The 22833-nt window shown below is 38.6% G+C and overlaps 1 protein-coding gene across 4 annotated transcripts in view; it reads left to right on the top strand.

The window, feature by feature from the left end:
* The window catches only part of epg5 (ectopic P-granules autophagy protein 5 homolog (C. elegans)), a 147783-nt gene that overhangs the window by 49608 nt on the left and 75342 nt on the right, over positions 1-22833 (top strand). For 3 of the 4 annotated variants that reach the window (XM_072571781.1, XM_072571774.1, XM_072571791.1), the window contains exons 13-18: positions 2424-2564; positions 4800-4964; positions 12083-12205; positions 14350-14609; positions 17669-17809; positions 19332-19476. In XM_072571781.1, the coding sequence (XP_072427882.1) occupies positions 2424-2564; positions 4800-4964; positions 12083-12205; positions 14350-14609; positions 17669-17809; positions 19332-19476 (975 nt within the window). The remainder of the gene's footprint in view (positions 1-2423; positions 2565-4799; positions 4965-12082; positions 12206-14349; positions 14610-17668; positions 17810-19331; positions 19477-22833) is intronic. The other variant, XM_072571786.1, reaches the window with a different exon arrangement.

Here is a 22833-nt window from a genome sequence, read left to right as displayed (position 1 = left end):
AACTATGTATGATAGTCATTGGTAAATAGAGAATTCAGGCAAAGTCTCTTTATGTAGAGTGATTATGATGTGAACTCCATGACCATAAGGAAGTGAAAAACATACATACATTCAAAGCAAAGCTACATAAGCGCATGAAGGAAAATGGAATAGGGTATGTTGATGAAGAGGAGTAGAACATAAACTCTGGCACCAACCAATTAGGCAGAATGGCCTACTCTTCTACTGTAAATACTCCTTGAAAAAGTTGTCTTCTATTTATTCCTTGAGATTGAGCATCACTTTTTTTCCACACAATAGAAACATAGTGCCATATGCAGAGCAGATAATGGTAGGGAGTTTGGAGATATAAGTTCTTAGGAGATATGTGCACTCTCTCAGATGCCTTAGCTGCACCTCTGCTTTTTCCCAGTAAAGTTTCTTAATGAGTTTGATGCCTTCCCAAATGACATCAAACTCATTAAGAAACTTTACTGGGAAAAAGCAGAGGTGCAGCTAAGTCATCTGCGAGAGTGCACATATCTCCTAAGAACTTATATCTCCAAACTCCCTACCGTTATCTACTCTGCATATGGCACTATGTTTCTATTGTGTGGGGAAAAAAGTGATGCTCAATCCCAAGGAATAAGTAGAAGACAACTTTTTCAAGGAGTATTTACAGTAGAAGAGTAGGCCATTCTGCCTAATTGGTTGGTGCCAGAGTTTATGTTCCACATCACTTCATCAACATACCCTATTCCATTTTCCTTCATGTGCTTGGGATACTCATAAGGTGAAGGGGACGTTTACCCTCTTGAAGACTGTTTTAAGGATATTGCCAAAATTCTTCCATTGGATTGCTGGGAGTATATGCCCAACTGAGCTTTGAGTAGAGGAGTTGCATCGAGTGGTGTCAAATAGCTGAATAACAGGTCCAACAACAGGATGACCAGGCTAGGACAGTGTTTAGAAGAGTAAGAGGAGACTTAGTTGAAACCTCTAAGATCTGGAGGGGTTTGATCGGGGAGACGTGGAGTGAATGTTTCCTCTTCAGGAAAATTTCGAACTAGGAGTCATTATTAGAAAAGAAGGCCTCACCAGTTAAGACAGAGATGAGAATTTGTTTTTGGTGCATTGAGAACATTTTTCTTCGAAAGGCCATATAAGTACAGACTTCAAATATTTTTAAACAAAAAGTAGATAGATTCTTGGTAAGCAAGAGGATGAAAGGCTGTCAGAAATATGTGAAAATGTGGATTTGCGGTTACAATCAGAAAAGCCATGATCTTATTAAATGACAGGGCAGGCTTGAGGGATCAAATATCAATTGGTTTTTTTGTATGTTTATGTGTATATGTCATCTTCTGCCCAATAGAGGTGATTTTGAGTGAATAATGCCTCAATGCTGACCATGTGGACTTGAGAGGCAACATTGATGTTAATACAATCTTAAAAAGACACAGTTGGTATAATTTTTGAAGGTGGTGTCTGCTGTAGTTTGTCCAAATCTCTAAAGCATATATGAATGCAGGGTTGCTGCTGACTAGTAAACCATAGCCATTGTCTCTGTTTTGAGATTGTGGTCCTCTAATGTTCTTCCTCAGTCAGCTGAAAACAGCTCTTACATTGGAATTGATCATTTTGCATTAACTTTTAACTTTGTTGAGAGGAGGGTCCCAAGGTTTGGAAAATAGCCAGCAATCAGTGTTGGGAGAGAGCAAGAATTGTGGGATGACTTTCTTGCGTTTTTTTGTGAAGGAGTCAACAAATGACCTAGTATCAGTTTCTGAGTAAACATCGTCTGCTGGTTGATGCTCAATGACTGAAGTTAGAGTAATTCTCATTTTCTGGATTAAGGCAGTATAATTTGAGCAATTTCCCATCTGTTCTGGCACTTCTTTCCATGCCTGAGAATAATCTTCTGGTGGTATGGGGCAATGTTGCAGCAAGGAAGATAAATAAAAGGGTTGATGTGATGATACTGCTATGTTTGACCCCAGCCTTCACTGAAAGGTCTGTGGTGGTTCTTTTGGAGTTTCACATAGTAAATGTTGTCATGGAAGAGGTAAAAGATTGTGACAAATTTCTGAGGGTAGAAAATGTCAGTGAGGATGCTTATAAGCCATGAGTAGGGTTGAATTAAGTTCCTGTTCCAGAGGCTTATCATTGAAAGGGATATGGTGTGAAAAATCATAATTGGAGCAGGTAAACATTGAGGAAAAAGTGCTTTATTGATTAATTGGGTGCTCAAATAGGAGAGAGTATTTTATTGTAATTTTTTTTGTGGTTATGATGTCTGCTCAAACTCTCTTCAAAAATTATAAATTCAGCATTACAGAGGTAGTATCACCACCACCTTGGAGTTGCCAACTAAGGTAATGCAGTATGGTGATACATTTCTTTGTGCATATATAAAATGTGTGATTTTTATTTGTCTATTATAGGTAGCTTTTGTAAGTCTTTGCACGAGAGAAACCTTTTCCAAAGTTGGCCGCGAACTTTTGGTCACAATTTTGACAGCTAATCCTGATATAATCTCTATACTTCTGGATCGGGTCCGAGAAACTATTGAAACAGTTGGCATGGTATGTTCTGTTTTAACATTGAATAAGATGTCAAAGCTTTGATCATTAATCAATTAGTTAATTTTAGGTTGAAGAAATGTAATTTACTTTGTGAACTACTAACCCCTAGTGAAGTACGAAATATATTTACTATGAAGAGGAAAGTATAACCTTTTCTGTTACAACGGTTAATATATAAATAACTTTTAGTATCCATAGTAAAATGTTCCAAGACGCTTCACTGAAAAGTTATCATACAAAATTTGACATGAAATGTTAGGTTAGATAGTCAAATCCTTGGTCCAAGAAGTTGTAAGCATCATTAAGATGTAAGAGTCAAAGCTAGAAAGATAAAGAAGTTAGGGAATTTGAGAACTTAGGATCTACATGGCTGAAGTAGAGAACTTAAAATCAGGAATATCCAAGAGGCAAGAATAGAAGGAGCAAAAAGATTTGGAAATTAGAAATACAGTGGACAAAGGATTTGAAAACAAAAATGATAATTGTAAAATAGCATTACTGAACGAGGAGCCATTGTCGTTCATTGAGTGTGGGAGAGCTGAGTAAATACAACTTGGTGGAAGTCAGATTATAAGCAGTTTCAGAAGTTTATGGTGGGTAGAAGATGGAAAACCAGCCAAGCTAATCCACAGCCATCAAGTTTGTGGGTGACAAAGGCATGAAGTTGGGTTTCAGCTGCAGGTGAGCTAAGACAGTAAGATTTTTTCTTAATCAACCTCTTTAAGCATTATTTCACACCTCTGGAGCACATGGGATTTGAACCTGGGTCTCCTAGTCCAGAGGTAGGGACATTACCACTGTCCCACAAGATCCCTGGCTAAGGTAGCAATGATGCAGACTTTGAATTGATTCAGTTGCACATTTTAAGTGTATTAACCATATTGGAACTGGGATTTAATGATAAATAATTATACATTCTCTCCTTAATAAACTAATATCTGGTTCATTCTGGTGAAAGCTTCCTCTGCTAACAAGTCAGGTCCCATGCAAAATGATATACAGATCACAGGTTCCCAAATAAACAGATCACAACAAAGGCTAACATGAGGAGTAAAAAATATTTATGCTATTTTGAAATAAAATTGCTGGTACAAAGAGTTGTTTTGAGTTATTTAATAGAGTCAGAATTGTTGAAGGTTTTATTTCGTATCCCTTCTGACCTAATGTTGAAGCAAGAACAAATTACTTAAATACAAAAAATATGAAATGAAATCTGACAATATTAAAAACACACAGCACCTTATTAACATTTCAAAGAGATAGGCAATATGTGTACCTATATATGTACATTTTGTTCTTAAAATTAAATGATCAAAAGGTAAAATGTTGAGAAATTTTTACCTCTGTACATTTTATACTTTCAGTTTAGTATTTAGATTACCATTGAAGTGTTAATAAAATCCTTCCATGAGCATGTTTATTATTCTACTAAAATAAATTAGCAGCTCGCGAAAAATGATACCAATTGCAATCGCTGTGCATGTATTTCAAAATACATTGCAAACAATTTTATCTCAACATTTTAAACTTATTATTACAATGACAACATAAATTTAATGGATGGAAACACAAACGGAAATTGCTGGGAAAGTTCAGCGAGTCTGGTAGTATCTGTGGCGAGAAATCAGAGTTAATGTTTTGGATCGAATGACCCTTCCTCAATTAATTCTGAGGAAGGGTCACTCTACCTGAAACGTTAACTCTGATTTCTCTCCACAGATGCTGCCAGACCTGCTGAGCATTTCCAGCAATTTCTGTTTTATTTCTAATATACAGCATCTGCAGTTCTTTTGGTTTTTCATTTAATGGACAGATATCTATTTCTGCTTTAGAAATGTTATTAATATTGTTTCTATTGCTATTTTATGTAATATATATATATATAGGGAATATGTTGCAGCTTTCAGCACAGAGATAAGTTCAAGAATAGAATAAATTCAAAATGCAGCATGAAATTGTCATTTCTAAGACCCTATAAAACTATAATAGCAATTTGATGATTAAGCATGAAGCAATCAGAATGGGGTTGAGAATATCGGAGAAGTGTAACAAAGCAGACTTTATGATCTGCACATCGTTGAATAGCTTTGTGCAATCTGGGCACAAATTAGAAATTTAGACAAGGAAGCAGATGTGAACTTACAAAATCTACAATCTAATGTTGGTCTTAGAGACAATACTGGAAGCATTTTTGTTCTTTTGGAGGAAAGAAACTCATCAAAGTTTTTGTTGTAGGTTTCTCTATACCTATTTAAAGAACTTCCCCTGCACTTATGGAAAATCACTTCAACTGAAATTGATATAGTTCGTGAGTGGCTTCTGAACTACAGTTTATCCACTGTGCAGAACAAGTTGGCTTGCATCATACTTGAAGGACTGAACTGGGGTCTTGATGAGCAGGTAGGTTATTGAAATTAAAAAGGGCAAAAGTTACATTTTGCTAACCATTTACCAAAACTTTATCATTGGTTCTTAATGCTGAGAATCTTGAATTTTTTTTGTTTAAAGTGACTTTATATTATCTAGTACATGTAACGCAGCCAGAGCCACAGTAGAGATTGTTTAAATTGGATTAATACCTGAAACAACAGTTGAAATGAGTCACAGTCTGGAGTCATGGTGTTCAATGACAGGTCATTTTGTTATAACACATGCTTCATCAATGCAGATTTGCTGTAAAGCCATTGACGAATTGAGGATGCTGTTTTTAGAGCGCAAAGTTTTAAAACCTGTTGGCTGCAATGCGATTACATCACCAACACTTTAAGCGCTGTTTCTAAAGTGCCAATTTTCTATAATATGGGGTTGTAGGAGAACACTACCATCTTGTTATAGAAGAACTGACTATTATTTAGTTTGGAAAAATTTCACATTAGACTGTACTTTATCAATTAGAGTTGTAACTTGGATGCATCTTTACAGATGTAAAGCTGAGCTTGCCATTAAGAGCACATGCTTTACTACTTTATAACAATGACTGCACTTCAAATGCTTAATTGGCTAGAAAGTGCTTTCAGACATCTAGAGGAAATGCAAAGTGCTATATAAATGCAAGTCTTTCTCTGGTACATTGGCATTGGTTAAATATTACTTAATGTATATTTGTTACATTACTTAATGTAAGTAATCTGATGCAGTTGTTTTAAGTTAGTCTGTTTTGGGGTGAACATTAATTTGCTAAAGTGGTGCAATGAAGACAGTCAATTTGACCTGCTTTGCATTCTGTCAGTCTTGTTTGCTTAAAGATTAAAGCAAAGCAAGGTACTTGTAGATGACGAGGATTATGCTAATTATGGGTAAACTACTATACTACAGGTATCACAGGTGGTTCAAAAATAGTGGCGCTGGAAAAACGCAGCAGGTTACATTGTTGAGAAGGGGAAGAGAAAACAGGCCATCAAAAGTGGAGAATAGTTTTAGATTCATTATGGGAGAATAAAATGTCCATTTCAGAGACAGTAAAGATTAGTTTTGACATGAGATTTTCAGTTATGTTTAAAATCATATAACATGCCTCAAAATAATGGTCCAGATCTTCCAGTTCCCAGATAGTTGTTTTGATGTGATTTGATTTATTGTTGTCACATGTACCTAAGTACAGTGAAATTTTTGTTTTACATGCAGTGCAGGCAGGTCACAGGGAATTAAGCTTCTGTATCTTCTGCCTGACTGAAGAAGTTGGAAGAAAGTATAACTGGGTGGGAGGGGGTCTTTGATGATGTTATGATTTGGAGGTGCTGGTGTTGGACTGGGGTGTACAAAGTTAAAATTCACACAACACCAGGTAATAGTCCAACAGGTTTATTTGGAAGCAGTAAATCTTGGAGCGCTGTTCCTTCATCAGGTGGTTGATCAACCTGTTGGACTATAACCTGGTGTTGTGTGCTTTTTAACTTTGATGATGTTGGCTGTCTTTCCGTGGCATCGAGAAGTGTGGATTGAGTCAATGGATGGGAGGTTGGCTTGTGTGATGGTCTTGAAAAGTGTGGTGCTGGAAAAGCGCAGCAGGCCAGGCAGCTTCCGAGAAGCAGGAGAATCCTACTCCTTGGATGCTGCCTGGCCTGCTGCGCTTTTCCAGCACCACACTTTTCACCTCTGGTCTCCAGCATCTGCAGTCCTCACTTTCTCCTTGTGTGATGTCTGGGTTGCATAGATACCTTTCGGTAGTTTCTTACGATCCTGAGCAGAGCAGTTGCCATACCAAGCCGTGATGCACCCAGATAGAATGTCTTCTGTCGTGCATCTGTAAAAGTTGGTGAGAGTCCTTATGGACATGCTGAATTTCCTAAGCCTCCTAAGGAAGAAGAGGTATTGTTCTGCCTTTTTGACTATCGCATCTACATGGGAGGACCAGGACAGATTGTTGGTTATCGTCATTCCTAGGAGCATAACACTCTCGACATATGACACTCTAGTCATAAGATGTGCAGCAGGTGTGGGCAGGAGTCCTGGAAGGGAACGTGCAAGTGATGGTGCTCTCATGGATCTGCTGCCCTTATCCATCTAGGTGGTAGGCAAATCTGGACCCTACCTATCCAAAACTATTCCATTTTCATCCATATGTTTATCCAATGACCATTTAAATGCCCTTAAAGTTGATGAGCCTACTACTATTGCAGGCATTGCATTCCATGACCCTACTACTCCTCTGAGTAACGATACTACCTCTGACATCTGTCTCTCAATTTGAAGCGATGTCCCATTGTGCTAGCCATCACCATCCAAGGAAAAAGGCTCTGACTGTCCGCCCTATCTAACCCTCTGATTATCTTATATGTCTGAATTAATTCACCTCTCAACCTTCTTCTCTCTAATGAAAATAGCCTCAGGTCCCTCAGCCTTTCCTCGTACGGCCTTCCCTCCATACATCCTAGTAAATCTCCTCTGAACCCTTTCCAAAGCTTCCACATCCTTCCTATTATGTGGTGACTAGAATTGTAAGCAATACTCCAAGTGTAGGCGCACCAGAATTTTGTACAGCTGCAGCATGACCTTGTGATTTCGAAACTCAATCCCTCTGCCAATAAAAATAAACACACCATATGCCTTCTTAACAACCCTATCAACCTGGGTGGCAGTATTCAGGTACGTGGACACCGAGATCTCTCTGCTCATCTACACTACCAAGAATCTCACCATTGGCCTAGTAGTTTTTATTCCTGTTGCTGCTTCCAAAGTGAATCATCTCACACCTTTCTGCATTAAACTTCATTTGCAACCTCTCAGCACAGCTCTGCAGCTTATCTATGTCCCTCTGTAACCTCCAACATTATTCAGCACTATCGACAACTCCACCGACCTTATTGTCATTTGCAGATTTACTAATCCATCCTTCTATGTTCGTATCCAGGTCATTTGTGAAAATGACAAACAGCAGCAGCCCAAAACAGATCCTTGTGGTACACCACTAGTAACTGAACTCAAGGATGAACATTTCCCATCAACCACCACCCTCTGTCTTCTTTCAGCTAGCCAATTTCTAATCCAAATCACTAATTCATCCTCAATCCCATGCCTCCATATTTTGTACAATAACCTACTGTGGTGAGCCTTATCTAATGCCTTACTGAAATCTGTATACACCACATTAGCCGCTTTACCTCATCCACCTGTTTGGTCACCATCTCAAAGAACTCAATAAGGTTTGTAAGGCACGACCTACTCTTCACAAAACTGTGTTGACTATCCCTAAATAACTTATTCCTTTCTAGATGATTATAAATCCTATCTCATAACCTTTTCCAATACTTAACCCACACCTGAAGTAAGGCTCACTTGTTTGTAATTACCAGGGTTGTCTCTACTTGCCTCCTTGAACAAGGGGGCAACATTTGCTATCCCCCAGTTTTCTGGCACTATTTGTGTACACAATGACGACATAAAGCTCAAAGCCAAAGGCTCTACAATCTCCTCCCTGGCATCCCAGAGAATCCTAGGATAAATCCCACCCGGCCCAGGAGACTTATCTATTTTCGTACTTCCCAGAATTTCTAACACCACCTCTTTGTGAACCTCAATCCTGTCAAAACTAGTAGCCTGTGTCTCAGTATTCTCCTCAACAACATTGTCTTTTTCAAGTGTGAATACTGACGAAAAATATTCATTTAGTACTTCCCCTATCTCCTCGGACTCCACGCACCAATTCTTAAATATCTACTCTATTTTGTTTCCTATTCCATGAGCCCTAATACTATTTTTCTAGATGAAAAACTCAAGCAAATTGCATCTAATGAATTACTCTCAGCTACTTCTATACTACTTGTATTCTAAGAAAAGGCAGCATTAACATTAGAATATGAGAACTAGATGCAGGAGTCAGCAGTTCAGCCTGCTCCACCATTTGATACAATCATGGCTGATCTCAATTCAGTCTCAAATCCACTCTCCTGCCCACCATTCATAACCCTTCAACCCATTACGAAGTAAAAGTCTATCTCCTCCTCAAATTTACTCCTGTCCCAGCATCAAAGTAATTTCTACTCATCTCTGTTTTAAAACTCCCTTATCCTAAGACTATGACATCTCATTCTAGATTGCCCCACATAACAAAGCATCCTCCTAAACTCAGAGTTTCATAAGTTCAGAAGATAGAGGAGCAGAATTAGACCATTTGGCCCATCAAGTCTGTTCAGCAATTCAACCAAGGCCGATATGCTCCTCATCTCCATTTTTCTGCCTTCTCCCCATAACCCATATCAATTAAAAATCTGTCATCCCCTCCTTAAATCTACTCACTGATCCAGCATCTAGCATACTTTGGGATGGCAAATTCCGCAAATTCACAACCCTTTGGAAAAAGTAGTTCCTCCTCAACTCTGTTTAAATTTGCTCCCCTTTATCCTAAGACTCTGACCTCTCATCCTAGAATGCCCCACAAGAGGAAGCATCCACTCCTCATCTATTTCATCCACACCTTTTATCATCTTGAATAACTCAGTTTGATCACCCCTCATTCTTCTGAATTCTACAGAGTATAGGCCTAAACACTTCAATCTCTTTTCATATGACAAACCCCTCATCTCTGGAATCAATCTAGTTCTAAACTACTTCCAATGCCTCTATCTTTCCTTAAATAAGGGGACCAAAATTGTGCACAATACTCCAAGGTGGTCTCACCAATGCCTGTATAGTTGCAACAATACTTCCTTACCTTTAACTATAAAAGCCAACATTCCATTCGCTTTATTTATCTGCTGTACCTGCATGCTAGTTTTCTGTGACTCATGAATGAGGATACCGAGATCTCTCTGAAATTTAGTACTCCAAAGTATCCCTCCATTTAGATAATAGGTCACTGTTCCATTTTTCTGACCTAAATGTATGCCCTCACACTTATCCACATTCAACCCCATCTGCCACATTTTGACTCACTCTCCTAACCTATCTATATCCATTTGTAAGGTTCTTATTTCTTCATTGCAATTTACCATCCCACATATTTTTGCGTTATCCACAAATCTGGCTATTGAGCCTTTTATCCCTGTATCTAAGTCATTATGTAGATTGTAAACAGCTGGAGCCCAAGGACCGAACCCTGTGGCAACCAACTAATTACTTGTTGCCATCCAGAAAGTATCCTATTTATCCTGACACTCTATCTTCTGTCAATCAGCCAATCACCTATCCAAGCTAATAAATTACCCCTAATCCCATAGGATCCAACCTTCTGAATTAACTTTTTGTGTGGCACCTTATCAAATGCCTTCTGGAAGTCCAGATATATTACATCTATAGGATCCCCATTATGCACTTTGCTGGTTACATCTCCGAAGAACTCTTGCAAATTAGTCAAACATGATTTGCCTTTCTAAAATCATGCTGATTCTGATGTTTAGTGTTTTGACTTTCCAAATGTCCTGATATTGCTTCCTTGATAATTGATTCTAACACTTTCCCAACAGAGATGATAAGGGATTGATTCGCACGCTTCATTCTGCAAATGCGCCAATGTCCATGCCTAAATCTTTGTGCCGTTCTGCACATACACCAGTGTCCATGCTGTTCCACACATGCACAACATCAGTTCCAGCCTTCGTGCTGTACTGAACATGTGCTGAAGTGTCTGCGCCATTCTGCGCATGTTTGATGTTAGCATTGGTCGTCATGCCATTCTGTGCATGCGCCAATGTCAGCTGCCATCAGAGCAGCTTTGTGTGAGAGGTACTGAAGAGAAGAGTTTTCTTACATTTTTTAAATGTACTATGTTATGTTTACTTTTGTTTAATTAATAAATATGACTTCAACCTTCATTCAGGCTGTACTACACTTTGCGCTAGACTTTTGGGTGATTTTTAAGCTATCGTAAGTGATATTTTTTGCTTGTCTGCCCCAGCCCCACTTTTCCCATAGGCCCCATTATTTATATTACTTAATTTTGTATTAAGTGAGATTTCGCTGGAATGCAACTACAGCATTATCGGAGAACTACCTGTTTTCTGCAATTCATGCATAAGGACATTCAGATCTGTCTGCACTGAAACTCGCTGGAGTTTGTCTCTCTTTGGACAATAAATTGCCTTTCTATTCTTCCAATAAAAATGGATAACCTCACACTTATCCACTTTAGACTTCATCTGCCAAATTTTGGCCCATTCCCTAAACCTATCCATATCCATTTGTAAATTTCTTATTTCTTCATTGCACCTTATTTTCCCACCTATTTTAGTGTCATCTACAAATCTATCCCTGCAACAAAATCATTAATATAGATTGTACATAGTTTGGGCCCAAGGATTGAACCGTGTGACACCCCAGTAGTTACATCTTACCAAATGGAAAAAAGACCCATTTATCTCACTCTCTGCCTTCTGTTCGTTAGCTGATGCTGTATCAAAGGTAATAAATTGCTTCCAACTGCATGTGATCTTATCTTATTGTATCAATCTTCTATGTGGCACATGATCGAATGCCTTCTAGAAGTCCAGATATACAAATCCACAGGATCCACATTATCCATATTGCTTATTATATCTTTAAAGCAACTTAGTCATTATGATTTATCCTTCATAAAACCATGCTAATTCTGATGGATTGTATTTTGACTTTCTAAATGTCCTGTTATTACTTCCATAATAATGAATTCTAACAATTTACCATGACATATTAAATAACTGGTCTGCGGTTTCCTACTTTCTGCTTCCCTCCCTTTTGAATAAATGTGTTGCATTAGCATTTTTTCAATATACTGGAACCTTTCTGGCAATTTTGGAATATTTTAAATTACGGATTATTTCTGCTGCCACTTCCTTTAAGACCCTAGGATATAGGCAATCTGGTCCTGGGTATATTGGATCCAAACTGCACTAAAATAGAATTACAAGGGACCTTTCTGGGAATAAAAAGTATACTAATTCAAAGTATACTCCAAAAATAGGACACAATTACAAAAAGTAATGAAAAGTAATTTTGTTAGAGCATTAAAGAAACATTTTACCTGAAAATTTTAAAACTGTTATGCAGATTAAGGTGTTTTGACACAGAGTAATATCTCTGAAGTACTATTTTGTTTTACTTTATAGCAATCAACCCTTGCACTTGATGCTTCCCTTCACACAGAAGTAGCATTGATGGTTCTGGAAGTATATCAGAAGTACCTCACTGATAAGCCTTACAGTGGATTCATTTCTGAAAGCATAAAACAGGTAACACATGCAAGAATCCCACTAGCTGAACAATGTTATGAAATAGAATGTGTGAAATATTCCAGAATATTTTTGCATATTTTTATTATAAAAGTTATCAAATAAAATGCCTAAATAAAGAAGTGATTGCATATGCTGACTGTAATGCCTTCAGATGTGAGAAATGCAGTTTTATTAATTTGCATATTATTTCAAAATAAGTACAGGGGAACCTCGATTATCTGAACAAGATGGGCGGCACTATTTCGTTTGAATAATCAAATATTTGCTTAATCGATTTAAATGCTTTTCCTCTGGGGCTCGGAGTTTTTAAAGTCTGCTCCCTGTTCAGGAGATAAGGCAGCATCACAGCGCATGAGACCCCACCCGCCAAACCCCTTCCAACACCGTCCACCCTCCAACACAGCCCCCTGACCCCAGCACACAGCGCGCGAGCCCCCACCCCCAACACTGCTCCCAGAACCCCATCCAACACTGCCCACCCCCCAACCCGGTCCAATAACGCCCCAGCACAAAGCCCACAAGCTTCCGCCCGCCCCCAGAACCCCGTCCAATACCACCCCCACCCCCTCTCTGGGGCAGCCGGACTGTACACCAACAACAAGGCTGCTGCTGCTACAGCTGCCTTTGTACGGTAAGTCTCTAAATAGCACACGCACACACGCACGCACGCACGCACGCACACACACACACACACACACACTGTTTTACTGCAACTTTTTGATTCATTCCGTGATTGCCCTGTACAGGACAATGTTGAAGAGATTATCTGGGGGGGGAGGTGGTTTCGGAGATGAAGAGTACACCCCTCTGTAGACCTCCAGGAAAAGTGTGGAGAGAGAGGGCGGGAGGTCAGTCATTTGAAGATGGTGCCTGTTTAATCACTGTAAACAAAAGACGCGATCACTGTTGGAAACGCACCTTTGATGTAATGTTTCTATCGGGACCTCGAGATCTCATTCAGATAATTGGTATTCGGATAATTGAGGTTCCTCTGTATATGGATGTCAGCATTAAAGAATGCAACAACACAGGGTGCTTTGTGAGCCAAGTGCTAAGACTGAAATAGATGCATGCAGTGTAACTCGGCTGCCAGTCAAAAGTGCTCTTTGGAGATGCTGTCATTGAGGACGCAAAAGCAGAATGCTGAGGCTCAAAGCTGCACCTTTTATCTCCCTCTTCATGCTCTTGAAGATATTGTGGCCTGTGTCCAATACTAACATGGGCAGGAGCAAGAGGATTCAATGAAATGATTATCTTCCATATTTGTAGATCGCAAAGCGTGGCCTTAAACTGGGTGCCACCAAGTCTGCATAACATTCTTCTAACAAAGCAGGTTCACTGCACGTAGAAAGAACAATTCTCTCTGAAACAGTTAGCACCTGGTCAGGCAGTTCAAGGCCTGTCTGATTTTGACAGGAAGTTGGTTGTCCAAGACCAGGCTGCATGAATGCTGTTTGTTCCTGCTCTGCAGTTTGTAATTGCAGAGTTCAGCTGGGTTTAAACCTGGTTTCCAAATTTCAAATTTTTATCTGTGCTCATGAATAAATGTTAATATTTCCATAACAATCCTGGAAATCATGGATTATAATAGTCAATTACACGTTTTGTCATTTTGCTGATACTTGAGATTAGACAGAGTGAAGTGAACAGAGAGTGGTTGAATTTGTCCTTTTGTTTGTGGACTGGTTGTACATGAGCAACTCCCACACTAACAGCCTGTTTTTTGTAGTTATACTGGAATATCATGGCTACTAGCACAACTAGTTTTGGAGTCTTCTGCACAACATCTAGGATGGTGTTAGCGCCCCATTGATGTTTCTGTATCAAATGCACTCAGCCAACTTGATATCAAATGGAATGAATTAAAATGGTTAAAAACTGACATTTGTATTACTAGGCACCTTGGGACATTTGTGCAAAGTCTTTTATATTGACATTATTGAGGATCAAGAAATTCTTTTAAATAAAATGAAGAAGTGTCACCATATTATTCTTAACATAACGATATTAAAACTTTGCCATATACTTCAGTCATTTGTAATGCAGTGAGCCAAACTTTTGCTTGGTAACAATCTTGTGCTAATTAAACATTTGAATTGTATTGCTACTACATATTAACACTTTTGATCTTTTAATTATAGGTGTCATATTTGGCTAATGTTGTTCGCCTGAATCAGACTCCTGAGGCATTATTTAATCACTGGGCATGGGAATTGGTTGTTAGGCTGAAGTTGTGCAATAATCAACCCTGCAGTACCCAGGATCAGTCACCATTTAACAGCTCTTTTACTGCGCCTGAATTGAATGAGTCGCCTAACTTCCATCCTCTTTCTAAAGCTGTGAAAGCTGGCATTCCTATTGGTTGTTATCTTGCATTATCAATGACATCAATAGGTCACAGGTATGATGTGAATAGTGTATGTCATGTTCAAGAGTAAAACTAGCTATGCATCTTTGGGAAAAAAAGAGGTTACTGTAAATAAGTGTTAACGTTTTTGAATAATGATTCGGAGATGCTGGTGTTGGACTGGGTTGCACTAAGTTAAAAATCACACAACACCAGATTATAGTCCAACAGGTTTAATTGAATAATTTTCCAGCAAATCCAACCCCTATATCAATCAAAAGGGGGCGGTCAAGAAACAGTTCCTTTTGAAGTCTTCCAGGTCTCCTGCTTCACCTTTGGGTTATGTAATACAACAACGCTGAACTTGTCTTCAGTTATTTTCTTTTGCCAATAATGCTGTCACGTTGTTTGACATTGGGGAATTATGTGTGCAGAGTTTCTATTTTCTTTCCATGGGATAAGGTTTAGCATTTATTAACAATTCTTAATAGGTCCTTCAGAGCTGATGGTAAGTTGTTTTTTTTTGAACCACAGCAAGTTGATGTTTAGAACATAGAACATAGAACATTTGTTTGTGGGATTTGGGCCTCTCTGGCTAGACCAGAATTTGCTGTGTCCTTCGTTATTACCCTGAGGGCAGTTAAGAATCAAACACTTTGCTGTGGTCTGGAGTCAAATACTGCCAAGCATTGTAAGGATGGCACATTTTCTTCCCCAAAGGATATTGTTGAACAGTGCTGTAAAGGAAGGGAGATTCAGGAATATGACCTAGCAACAGTAAAGGAATAACAATATATTTTCAAGTCATTGCTTGGTACCTGTGGAGCACAAATATAACTTGTCACAAATCAGCCCAAGCCCAAATGTTGTCCAGGTTATACTAGATTATGGACACTGCTTAAGTGTACGAATACGAAGATGGTGCTAAGTAATTTACACTTCCCAGCTGACATGCTAAATTCTGACCTTAAAATGGAGTGAAAGTCACTGATGACCATCACCTTAGTTTTGTTCGCCTTGCTGCTCCTACTCCAAAGGCAAGAATCTGTGCTAGAGTTTGAAACTCTACATGTGTGAATCTGGGCAGCAAGATGTTGATCATGGATGCTGTTAAAACTGGATATGATACTATCCTCTCGCATTGTATACAGTATCCAATAAATAGTATATAGAAAAGTACAGCACAGAACAGGCCCTTTGACCCACAACGTTGTGCCGAGGTTTAATCCTAATGTAAAAAATAGTAAGTTAACCGACGCACCCCTCAACTCACTGCTCTCCATGTGCCTGTCCACGTATATATGTCAATCAGGGCAATAATTCTTACTATACAGCTTTTTAGAACATGTAAATAAAGACCGTAAGAAATAGGAACAGGAGCAGGCTGTTCAGCCCCTCAGGTCTGCTGAACAATTCAATAGGATCATGGCTGATTCAACATTCCTCATGTCCACTTTCCTGTCCTTTCTCCATAACCCTTGATTTTCCCCATTGATCAAGAATCAGCCTATCTCAGCCTTAGATATTCGCAAGTACTGTGCCCCACAGCTCTCTGTGGCAAGGAGTTCCAAAGACACTTAACTCTTTGAGGGAAGAAATTCTTTCTCATCTCAGTCATAAAGTGGCACCCTTTTATTCTGAGACTATACTTGCTGGTCCTAAACTCTCCAATGCAGGGAAACATTTTTTCAGCATTTATCCTGTCAACCCCCTTAAAAATCTTATGTTTCAATGAGATCACCTCTCATTCTTCGAAATGTCAATGATTAGTCTCTTTCCTCTTTCTGTCATATTATTGGTACCTATGTGGACCATAGCGACTGGATCTTCCCCTTTGACTCTGTTCCTCTGCAGCCCAGATGAGACATTCTTAACCTGAGCACCAGGCAGGCAGCACTCAAGACTCTCAATCTTGGCCACATAGAAATGGGAACTATACCCCAAACTATACTATCCCCAATTACGACATCATTTCTCTTTTCTCCCCACTTCATAGAATCCGTACACTCTGGAAACAGGCCATTTGGCCCAACAATTCCACACTGACCCTCCAAAGGGTAATCCACCCAAACTCATTCCCCTACCCTGTACTTACCTCTGACTAACGCAACTAATTTAGTTGCCCTGAACAGTGTGGGCAATTTAGCATGGCTAGTTCACCTGACCTGCGCATCTTTGGATTGTGGGAGGAGACTGGAGCATCTGGAAGAAACCCATGCAGACATGGGGAGAATGTGCGAACTCCATACAGACAGTCACCAAGATAGGAATTGAACCTGGGTCCCTAGTGCTATAAGGCAGCAGTGTTAACCACTGTGCCACTATACCACCTCGAGGTGACAACACTCTTGAATGGTTCTCTGTACCATGGTGCTATGATCAATTTGCACATCTTCCCTACAGTCCCTTCTCTCGTCCATTTAAGGACCAAAAGTCTTAAATCTGTTAGACAAGCTCAAGGACTCGGGCCTCTTCAGCACGACCTCCTGGACTCCTTGTTGACGCATCCTTCTGTCCCTTACCACTGACTAAATTTGAGGTAATTATTCTGAGGGGTGTGACTGTCTCCTGAAACACAGCACTCTGGTTTGAAGCTCAGACTGCAGATTATCAACTCTGAACAGGAGTTCTTCAAGCAACCAAAGCTTACTGTAGAAGTGGTCACTGTGATCTACAGCTCCCAAATGCAGGGTACAACACAAAACCTTGCCCTGCATCTCTATTTTATTACTTGGTTCTTAGTTAAATAGTGTTGTTTTCTAAACCATGAGTCAGCTACATTTGGAAAGATGTAGCTGTAGCATCCTTTTATACATTTCCATACTGTGAAAGATGGAAATTAATAGTCATAATTGAGACACGTTCAAATGGCAAGTAACTCATCTTTATATTTTAGTGTGACAGGGAAAAATATAGTGCCATAGCCTTCATCTCCATGGCAATATGTTAACATATTTCATGGCATTCTCTCCTGGAATCCTCTATTAATTGTTGCATGCTATAGCCCATAAAGCAGTTCAGCTGGCAGCTTAAATGCTTACAGGTTTTAATTAAAGATATAAAGTCCATGTTATGATTGTCTGAATCTGCTCATGTTTTAAAATATCTTTTAGCATTGACAAGTTCTGCTCTGAAGGAATACCTTTGCTGGGTGTACTTGTGCAATCAAAACATCTTAAAGCAGTAGTGCACATGTTGGATAAGATCTTGCCACTCTTCTACCGATGCCAATATTATCTTCTGAAAAATGAGCAGTTAAGTAGAAGCTAACTTACATTCTGCTTCAAAAATAAAACTCTTCTATTCTTCTTCGTTACTTGTCGAGAGTAATGGCTTAGGATTCCACAACAAATAAGCAAATGCTTTAAAGTTTCTCAGTGTTGAAAGACAGAACAGCTAATTGCTAACGTTAGAGTATAGTTTGTGTGCATCATGCTGACTTTGGATGTTACATTTTCTTGATACTCTTTTCAATGCACTTATTAACAATTTTGAATTAAATTCTTATTTGAGTCATATTTATCATCACCTAGATTTGAATGATGCAACTTGACTGTTAAATTACATTTTTAAAAGTTATATTTATCAGTGAAGATTAAGGTCACAAAATTGCTTGATATTTATTAACTAATTAATTCTGAAAGAATTAGACTATCACAAATCACTCAAATTGATTTAATGTTATGAAAGTTTTTTTTAATTCTTGTCTAAACTAGAGTATTCAGACCACAGGATTCATCTCCAATAGTTCTTTTTGCTTCCTTAATTTCTCATTTTTCATTTCAAGGGAGGGGCTGTCTGCTAATACTCATTATTGGGGAGCCTAACTCTGTCTGAGCATTATATCTTCATTTCAGTCCAAATGGGGAAGGCGGTTCCCCAAATTGAGGTGTGGCAGCTGCCCACACAGCTGGGGGTCTGGGGTTGTATGTGAGGCCTGAATGAAGAGGAATCATGAAGGGACACCTGTGGGGAGTGACGTTGGTAGCATAAAGTTGGGGTGGGGGATGGGGGATGGAGGAGAACTCAAAAGTGAGGTTGAACAAAGCACACCCTTCCCTGGGTCTTTTCAACAGCTCCCCATACTCATCATGTAACAGCACCACTAACAAATTATCCCTAACCATGTGTGATCTTAACCTTGTGTATTAGCCTTTTGTGTAACATCCAATGCCTCCTGAAGTCCAGATATATTACATCTACAGGATCTCCATTATTCACCTTTCTTGTTACATCTTCGAAAAAACTCTAGGCAAATTAGTCAAATATGATTTACCCTTCATAAAACCATGGTACATTGTGTTTTGACTTTCCAAAGTGCTTTTATAACCTTCTTAACAATGGATTCTAACAGTTTCCCAACCATACTTATTAAACTCAATTGTCTATAGTTTTCCCACTTCTTGTCTTCCTCCTTTTTGAATAAGGGTGTTACACAAGTACTTCTCCAATCCACTGTAACCTTTCTCACATCCAGGGAATTTTGGAATGCTATAAACAATGAATCCACTCTCTATGCTGCCACTTCCATTAAGATACTTGGATTTAGACCATCATGACCTGGCGATTTGTCTGTCTTCGTTCTCAAATATTTGCACTGTACATTTTCCCTAGTAATGATTATTCTCAGTTTCTAAAACCTCTGTATTACCTGTTACTAACAATATCTGTTATGTTTTGTCTCAACACCAAGTGTAGTTTTGAATTATGACGAGGAAACTTAATATTAAGCGAATTTAAAAACTCACTATTTCTTTCTTTCTTCCTCTACTTCAGGTTTTTAATGTATATGCAGCTTTTTCTGCAGACTGATAGTGGTATACTTCAGGGAATGACTCAGCAAGTGACCCAGAAAGTAGCACAACATTTGATTGGCATCAGCTATGGAGAAAACATTAAATTGTTAAACAGCATGATCCAGGTATAGTTAATTAGATAATGCTCATAAAGGATTGATACAAGAAATTATCAAACAAAGAACATTGACTTGCATTCATGTAGTACCCTTCACTGGCATCAGAATGTCTCAAAGTGTATTCCAAAGTGTTATCATTGTTGTAATGTACTTGTGTCACATGTTGCCACAGATGCAAACACTGCCACTTTTAACCAGTAATCAGCCAGGATTAGGTTAGCCTCAAAACTGCCTGTGCTTACCATCACTTCTCCTCTGAAAAGGACAGAAGTGCAATTAAACACAGAAATCAAAAGTTGCTACCAGTTCTCCAAAGGATCCCCCCTCAGACTGCAGTTATTTAGAAATTACTAAGCCAATAAGAAATTGCTGTTCCACATGATTAGTCTTGCAGTAGAACCTTTTGAACAAGCAGATTTTACCATCAAGGCATACAGCCATACCCAGCAAGAAACAGAGCTGCTGAAATGAAAACTTTGCCATATAATTAGGTTTTTAATAACATGCTAAGTTCATTATCACCATTGAGAAACCTCTCTGGCTGTGGAAAATGAATTCTATATTTGTAGATTGTCAGATTTATCCATTTTGTTTTTAAATATTCATTTTTTTTAATGTTTGACATTTCACCTTCAACTTTCATACTACTGCTACTTCCTGATCATTTGTTTCACTCGCCATGAAATTTAAAGTGGAGATTAAACAGATTAGTTAACCTGGTTTTGTGTGTGAGAGAATACTTCAGTGTGATTGATTGCTTGATGCCATTACTATAGCTGGAGCAACCACTTTGATCTATGCCAAATTATACAACTGTCAGGAAAGAAAAAATCCACACCAGAGATCACTAATCTTTGTGGTCACCTTTCTTAGGATGGTCTTGCTGCTGACTTCTATGTCTGATTCTATTCCAGCTGCACTATTATAAAGCATTTATCCCAATTGAACAAGATCTATTGTTAACACAATATCAGCTGGATGTTACTTAATAATGAATAATTTTACATGCATTGTGGAAAATCACTTAAGTCACTATTTTGTAGTTAGATTTCTGGTGTAGCTAAACATTTGATATCTTTGAACAAGAAATGCCATGGCTACAACAACAGGTTAAAAGCTCAGCATTTCTATGCTCAATTTTCCTGGTGTACTGCAGCTCCAAAGGCATTTAAAGTTTGATTCCAGCCAGGCCAAAGTAGCCGGCTTGATCAACACTCATTCCTCAATCTTAAGCATTAGATCCCTTCACCACACTGCAATAAACTTCACGTTGTATCAGCTACAAAATATACTGCAGCAACTTTGAAACAGGTCTTCCTCAAATACAGAAACTGGAGAGATGTTGATATAATGGCAATGTCACTAGGCTAGTAATCCAGAGGTTTAGGCTAATCCTCTGGGGAAGTACACAAACCCTGGGCAGCTGGGGAAATTTAAATTCATTTCATAAATCTGATTATAAAGTTAGTCTCAGTGATGGTGACTGTGACCACGATCATTGAGTGTTATAAAATCCTGTCTGGTAAACTAATTATTCTTTAGGGAAGGACATCTGCCAGTCAGCCTTGGTGTGGCCAGGATCTGACTCCAGAGCCATCATATCTTGTTAACTTTTATTGCCCTCTGAGTTGTCCAGTAAGCCAGACAGTTTGAGGGCATTGAGGAGTAGGTAACAAAAGGCCAAGGACACTACCAATCCATGGAAGAATTAATAACTTCCACAACCATGGAAGAATTAATTACCTTCTCAAACTACAGCTTGCACCACCGAGGAAGAAGATATAAGACCTTGGGTATTTTCTCCCTCAAAGGTCTCCTCCAAGGTACACAACCATCCTAACTTGGATCAGTAATCTATTACCCTAACAGCATTCTACATTCACCACATGAATTGAGGCAGAACAAGGAGATGGAATTTTGCCATCATCTTTGAGAATAGATAGGAATGGGTAGTCAATTGGTCAGTAATGCCTATATCCCGTAGACGTTTACAGTCACCTGACAGCTTTGACAGTATTTCTGCTTAATCTCTTGCAAACAGATCCTACTGTGCCAAGGTGGGTGAATCTGGCTACTTCAGGATATTTATTCAGTTCTGGGGATAGCTCCATCCAAAGTCTGGTTTCTTTCCACTTAGACTAGTTGCTACTACTGTATTCTAAGAAATACTTGTATTTGGATGTACTAATTTATAAACAAATCTTAATAATTTCACATGTGATCCACATGAAACTTTTATCCCTCTTACTCTAAATATCCTAACCTCTCGTGTTTTATTCTGAGTAGATTTTCAGTTTGAAAATCAGCTTCTTAATCTCTAAATTTTTCAGCGCATCATTAGGTTTTTCCAAATTTTTGCATTTACTTAATTTGGACTCCAAAAGCAAAAGTCTATCTTTTAAGTTTCAATCACTTTAAACACACATGTAACAAGTTATAATGAGAATCTTAATTGTTTAGCAAATAAGATCATACTCATTAGCTGGCAAATACTTCCCTGGCATTAAATAATGATATACTAGACAACACAAGATCAAACTGACTTTTCTTTAAGGCATTCCTGGATTTTTCTTCTTCCCAGATGGCATCCCTGAGCATTTATTGAAAGTGTGGACTCTTGCAGTAAATGGGGAAGTAGGGGTAGGTAATAAATGCTGGTCCAGCGAGTGACTCCTACATCTTGTGTACAAATAAAAAAATTAGATCAGACCTTTAAGAATCATTTGGTTTAAAAATATCATTTGAACTGCCTAGAATTAGCTTTAAGGTGGCTGAGATTTCACATGGTTCAAAATATAATTTTTGATGTCAAGTTTTTTTTCTGTATGTTCTCCATAAGATGGTGTCAAAATTGAGTATTACAAAGAATGCTAGATAATGTTCAAGTAAAAGTGCAGTCATGGCTCACGTGGTAGCACATTCTGTTTGATTGAGAAGGGTATGAATTCAAGTCTCACTTCAGGACATGAGCACAAAGATCGAGGCTGACACTCTAGTACAGTACTGATGCAATAGGGAAGTAATGTCTTTCAGATGAGAGATTCAACAGTAGACTGGTCTGCCTTCTCAGATGGATATAACAGATATCTTGATACTCGTTCAAAGAAGAATGGGGCAGCTATCCCTAGTGTCATGGATAATATTTATTCCTCATTTTGCAATACAAAACAGATTACGTGACCTTTATCACATGGCTGGAATTTGCTCTGCAAAAATTGGTCTCCAAGCTGCTTATGTTGTTATAATGATTATTCAAAAGTGCTTAATCGGCATGAAGTGATTTAGCATGTGTAGTGGTCATGAAAGACATTTATATGATGTATTTCAGAGAACTGCTTTTTATGTTCACATAAGTATAATAGT

The sequence above is a fragment of the Chiloscyllium punctatum genome, chromosome 1 (genome assembly GCF_047496795.1).
Source record: "Chiloscyllium punctatum isolate Juve2018m chromosome 1, sChiPun1.3, whole genome shotgun sequence".
Taxonomy (NCBI): domain Eukaryota; kingdom Metazoa; phylum Chordata; class Chondrichthyes; order Orectolobiformes; family Hemiscylliidae; genus Chiloscyllium; species Chiloscyllium punctatum.
Note: the sequence above shows the minus strand (reverse complement) of the source record. Positions and strands in the feature narration are given on the sequence as shown.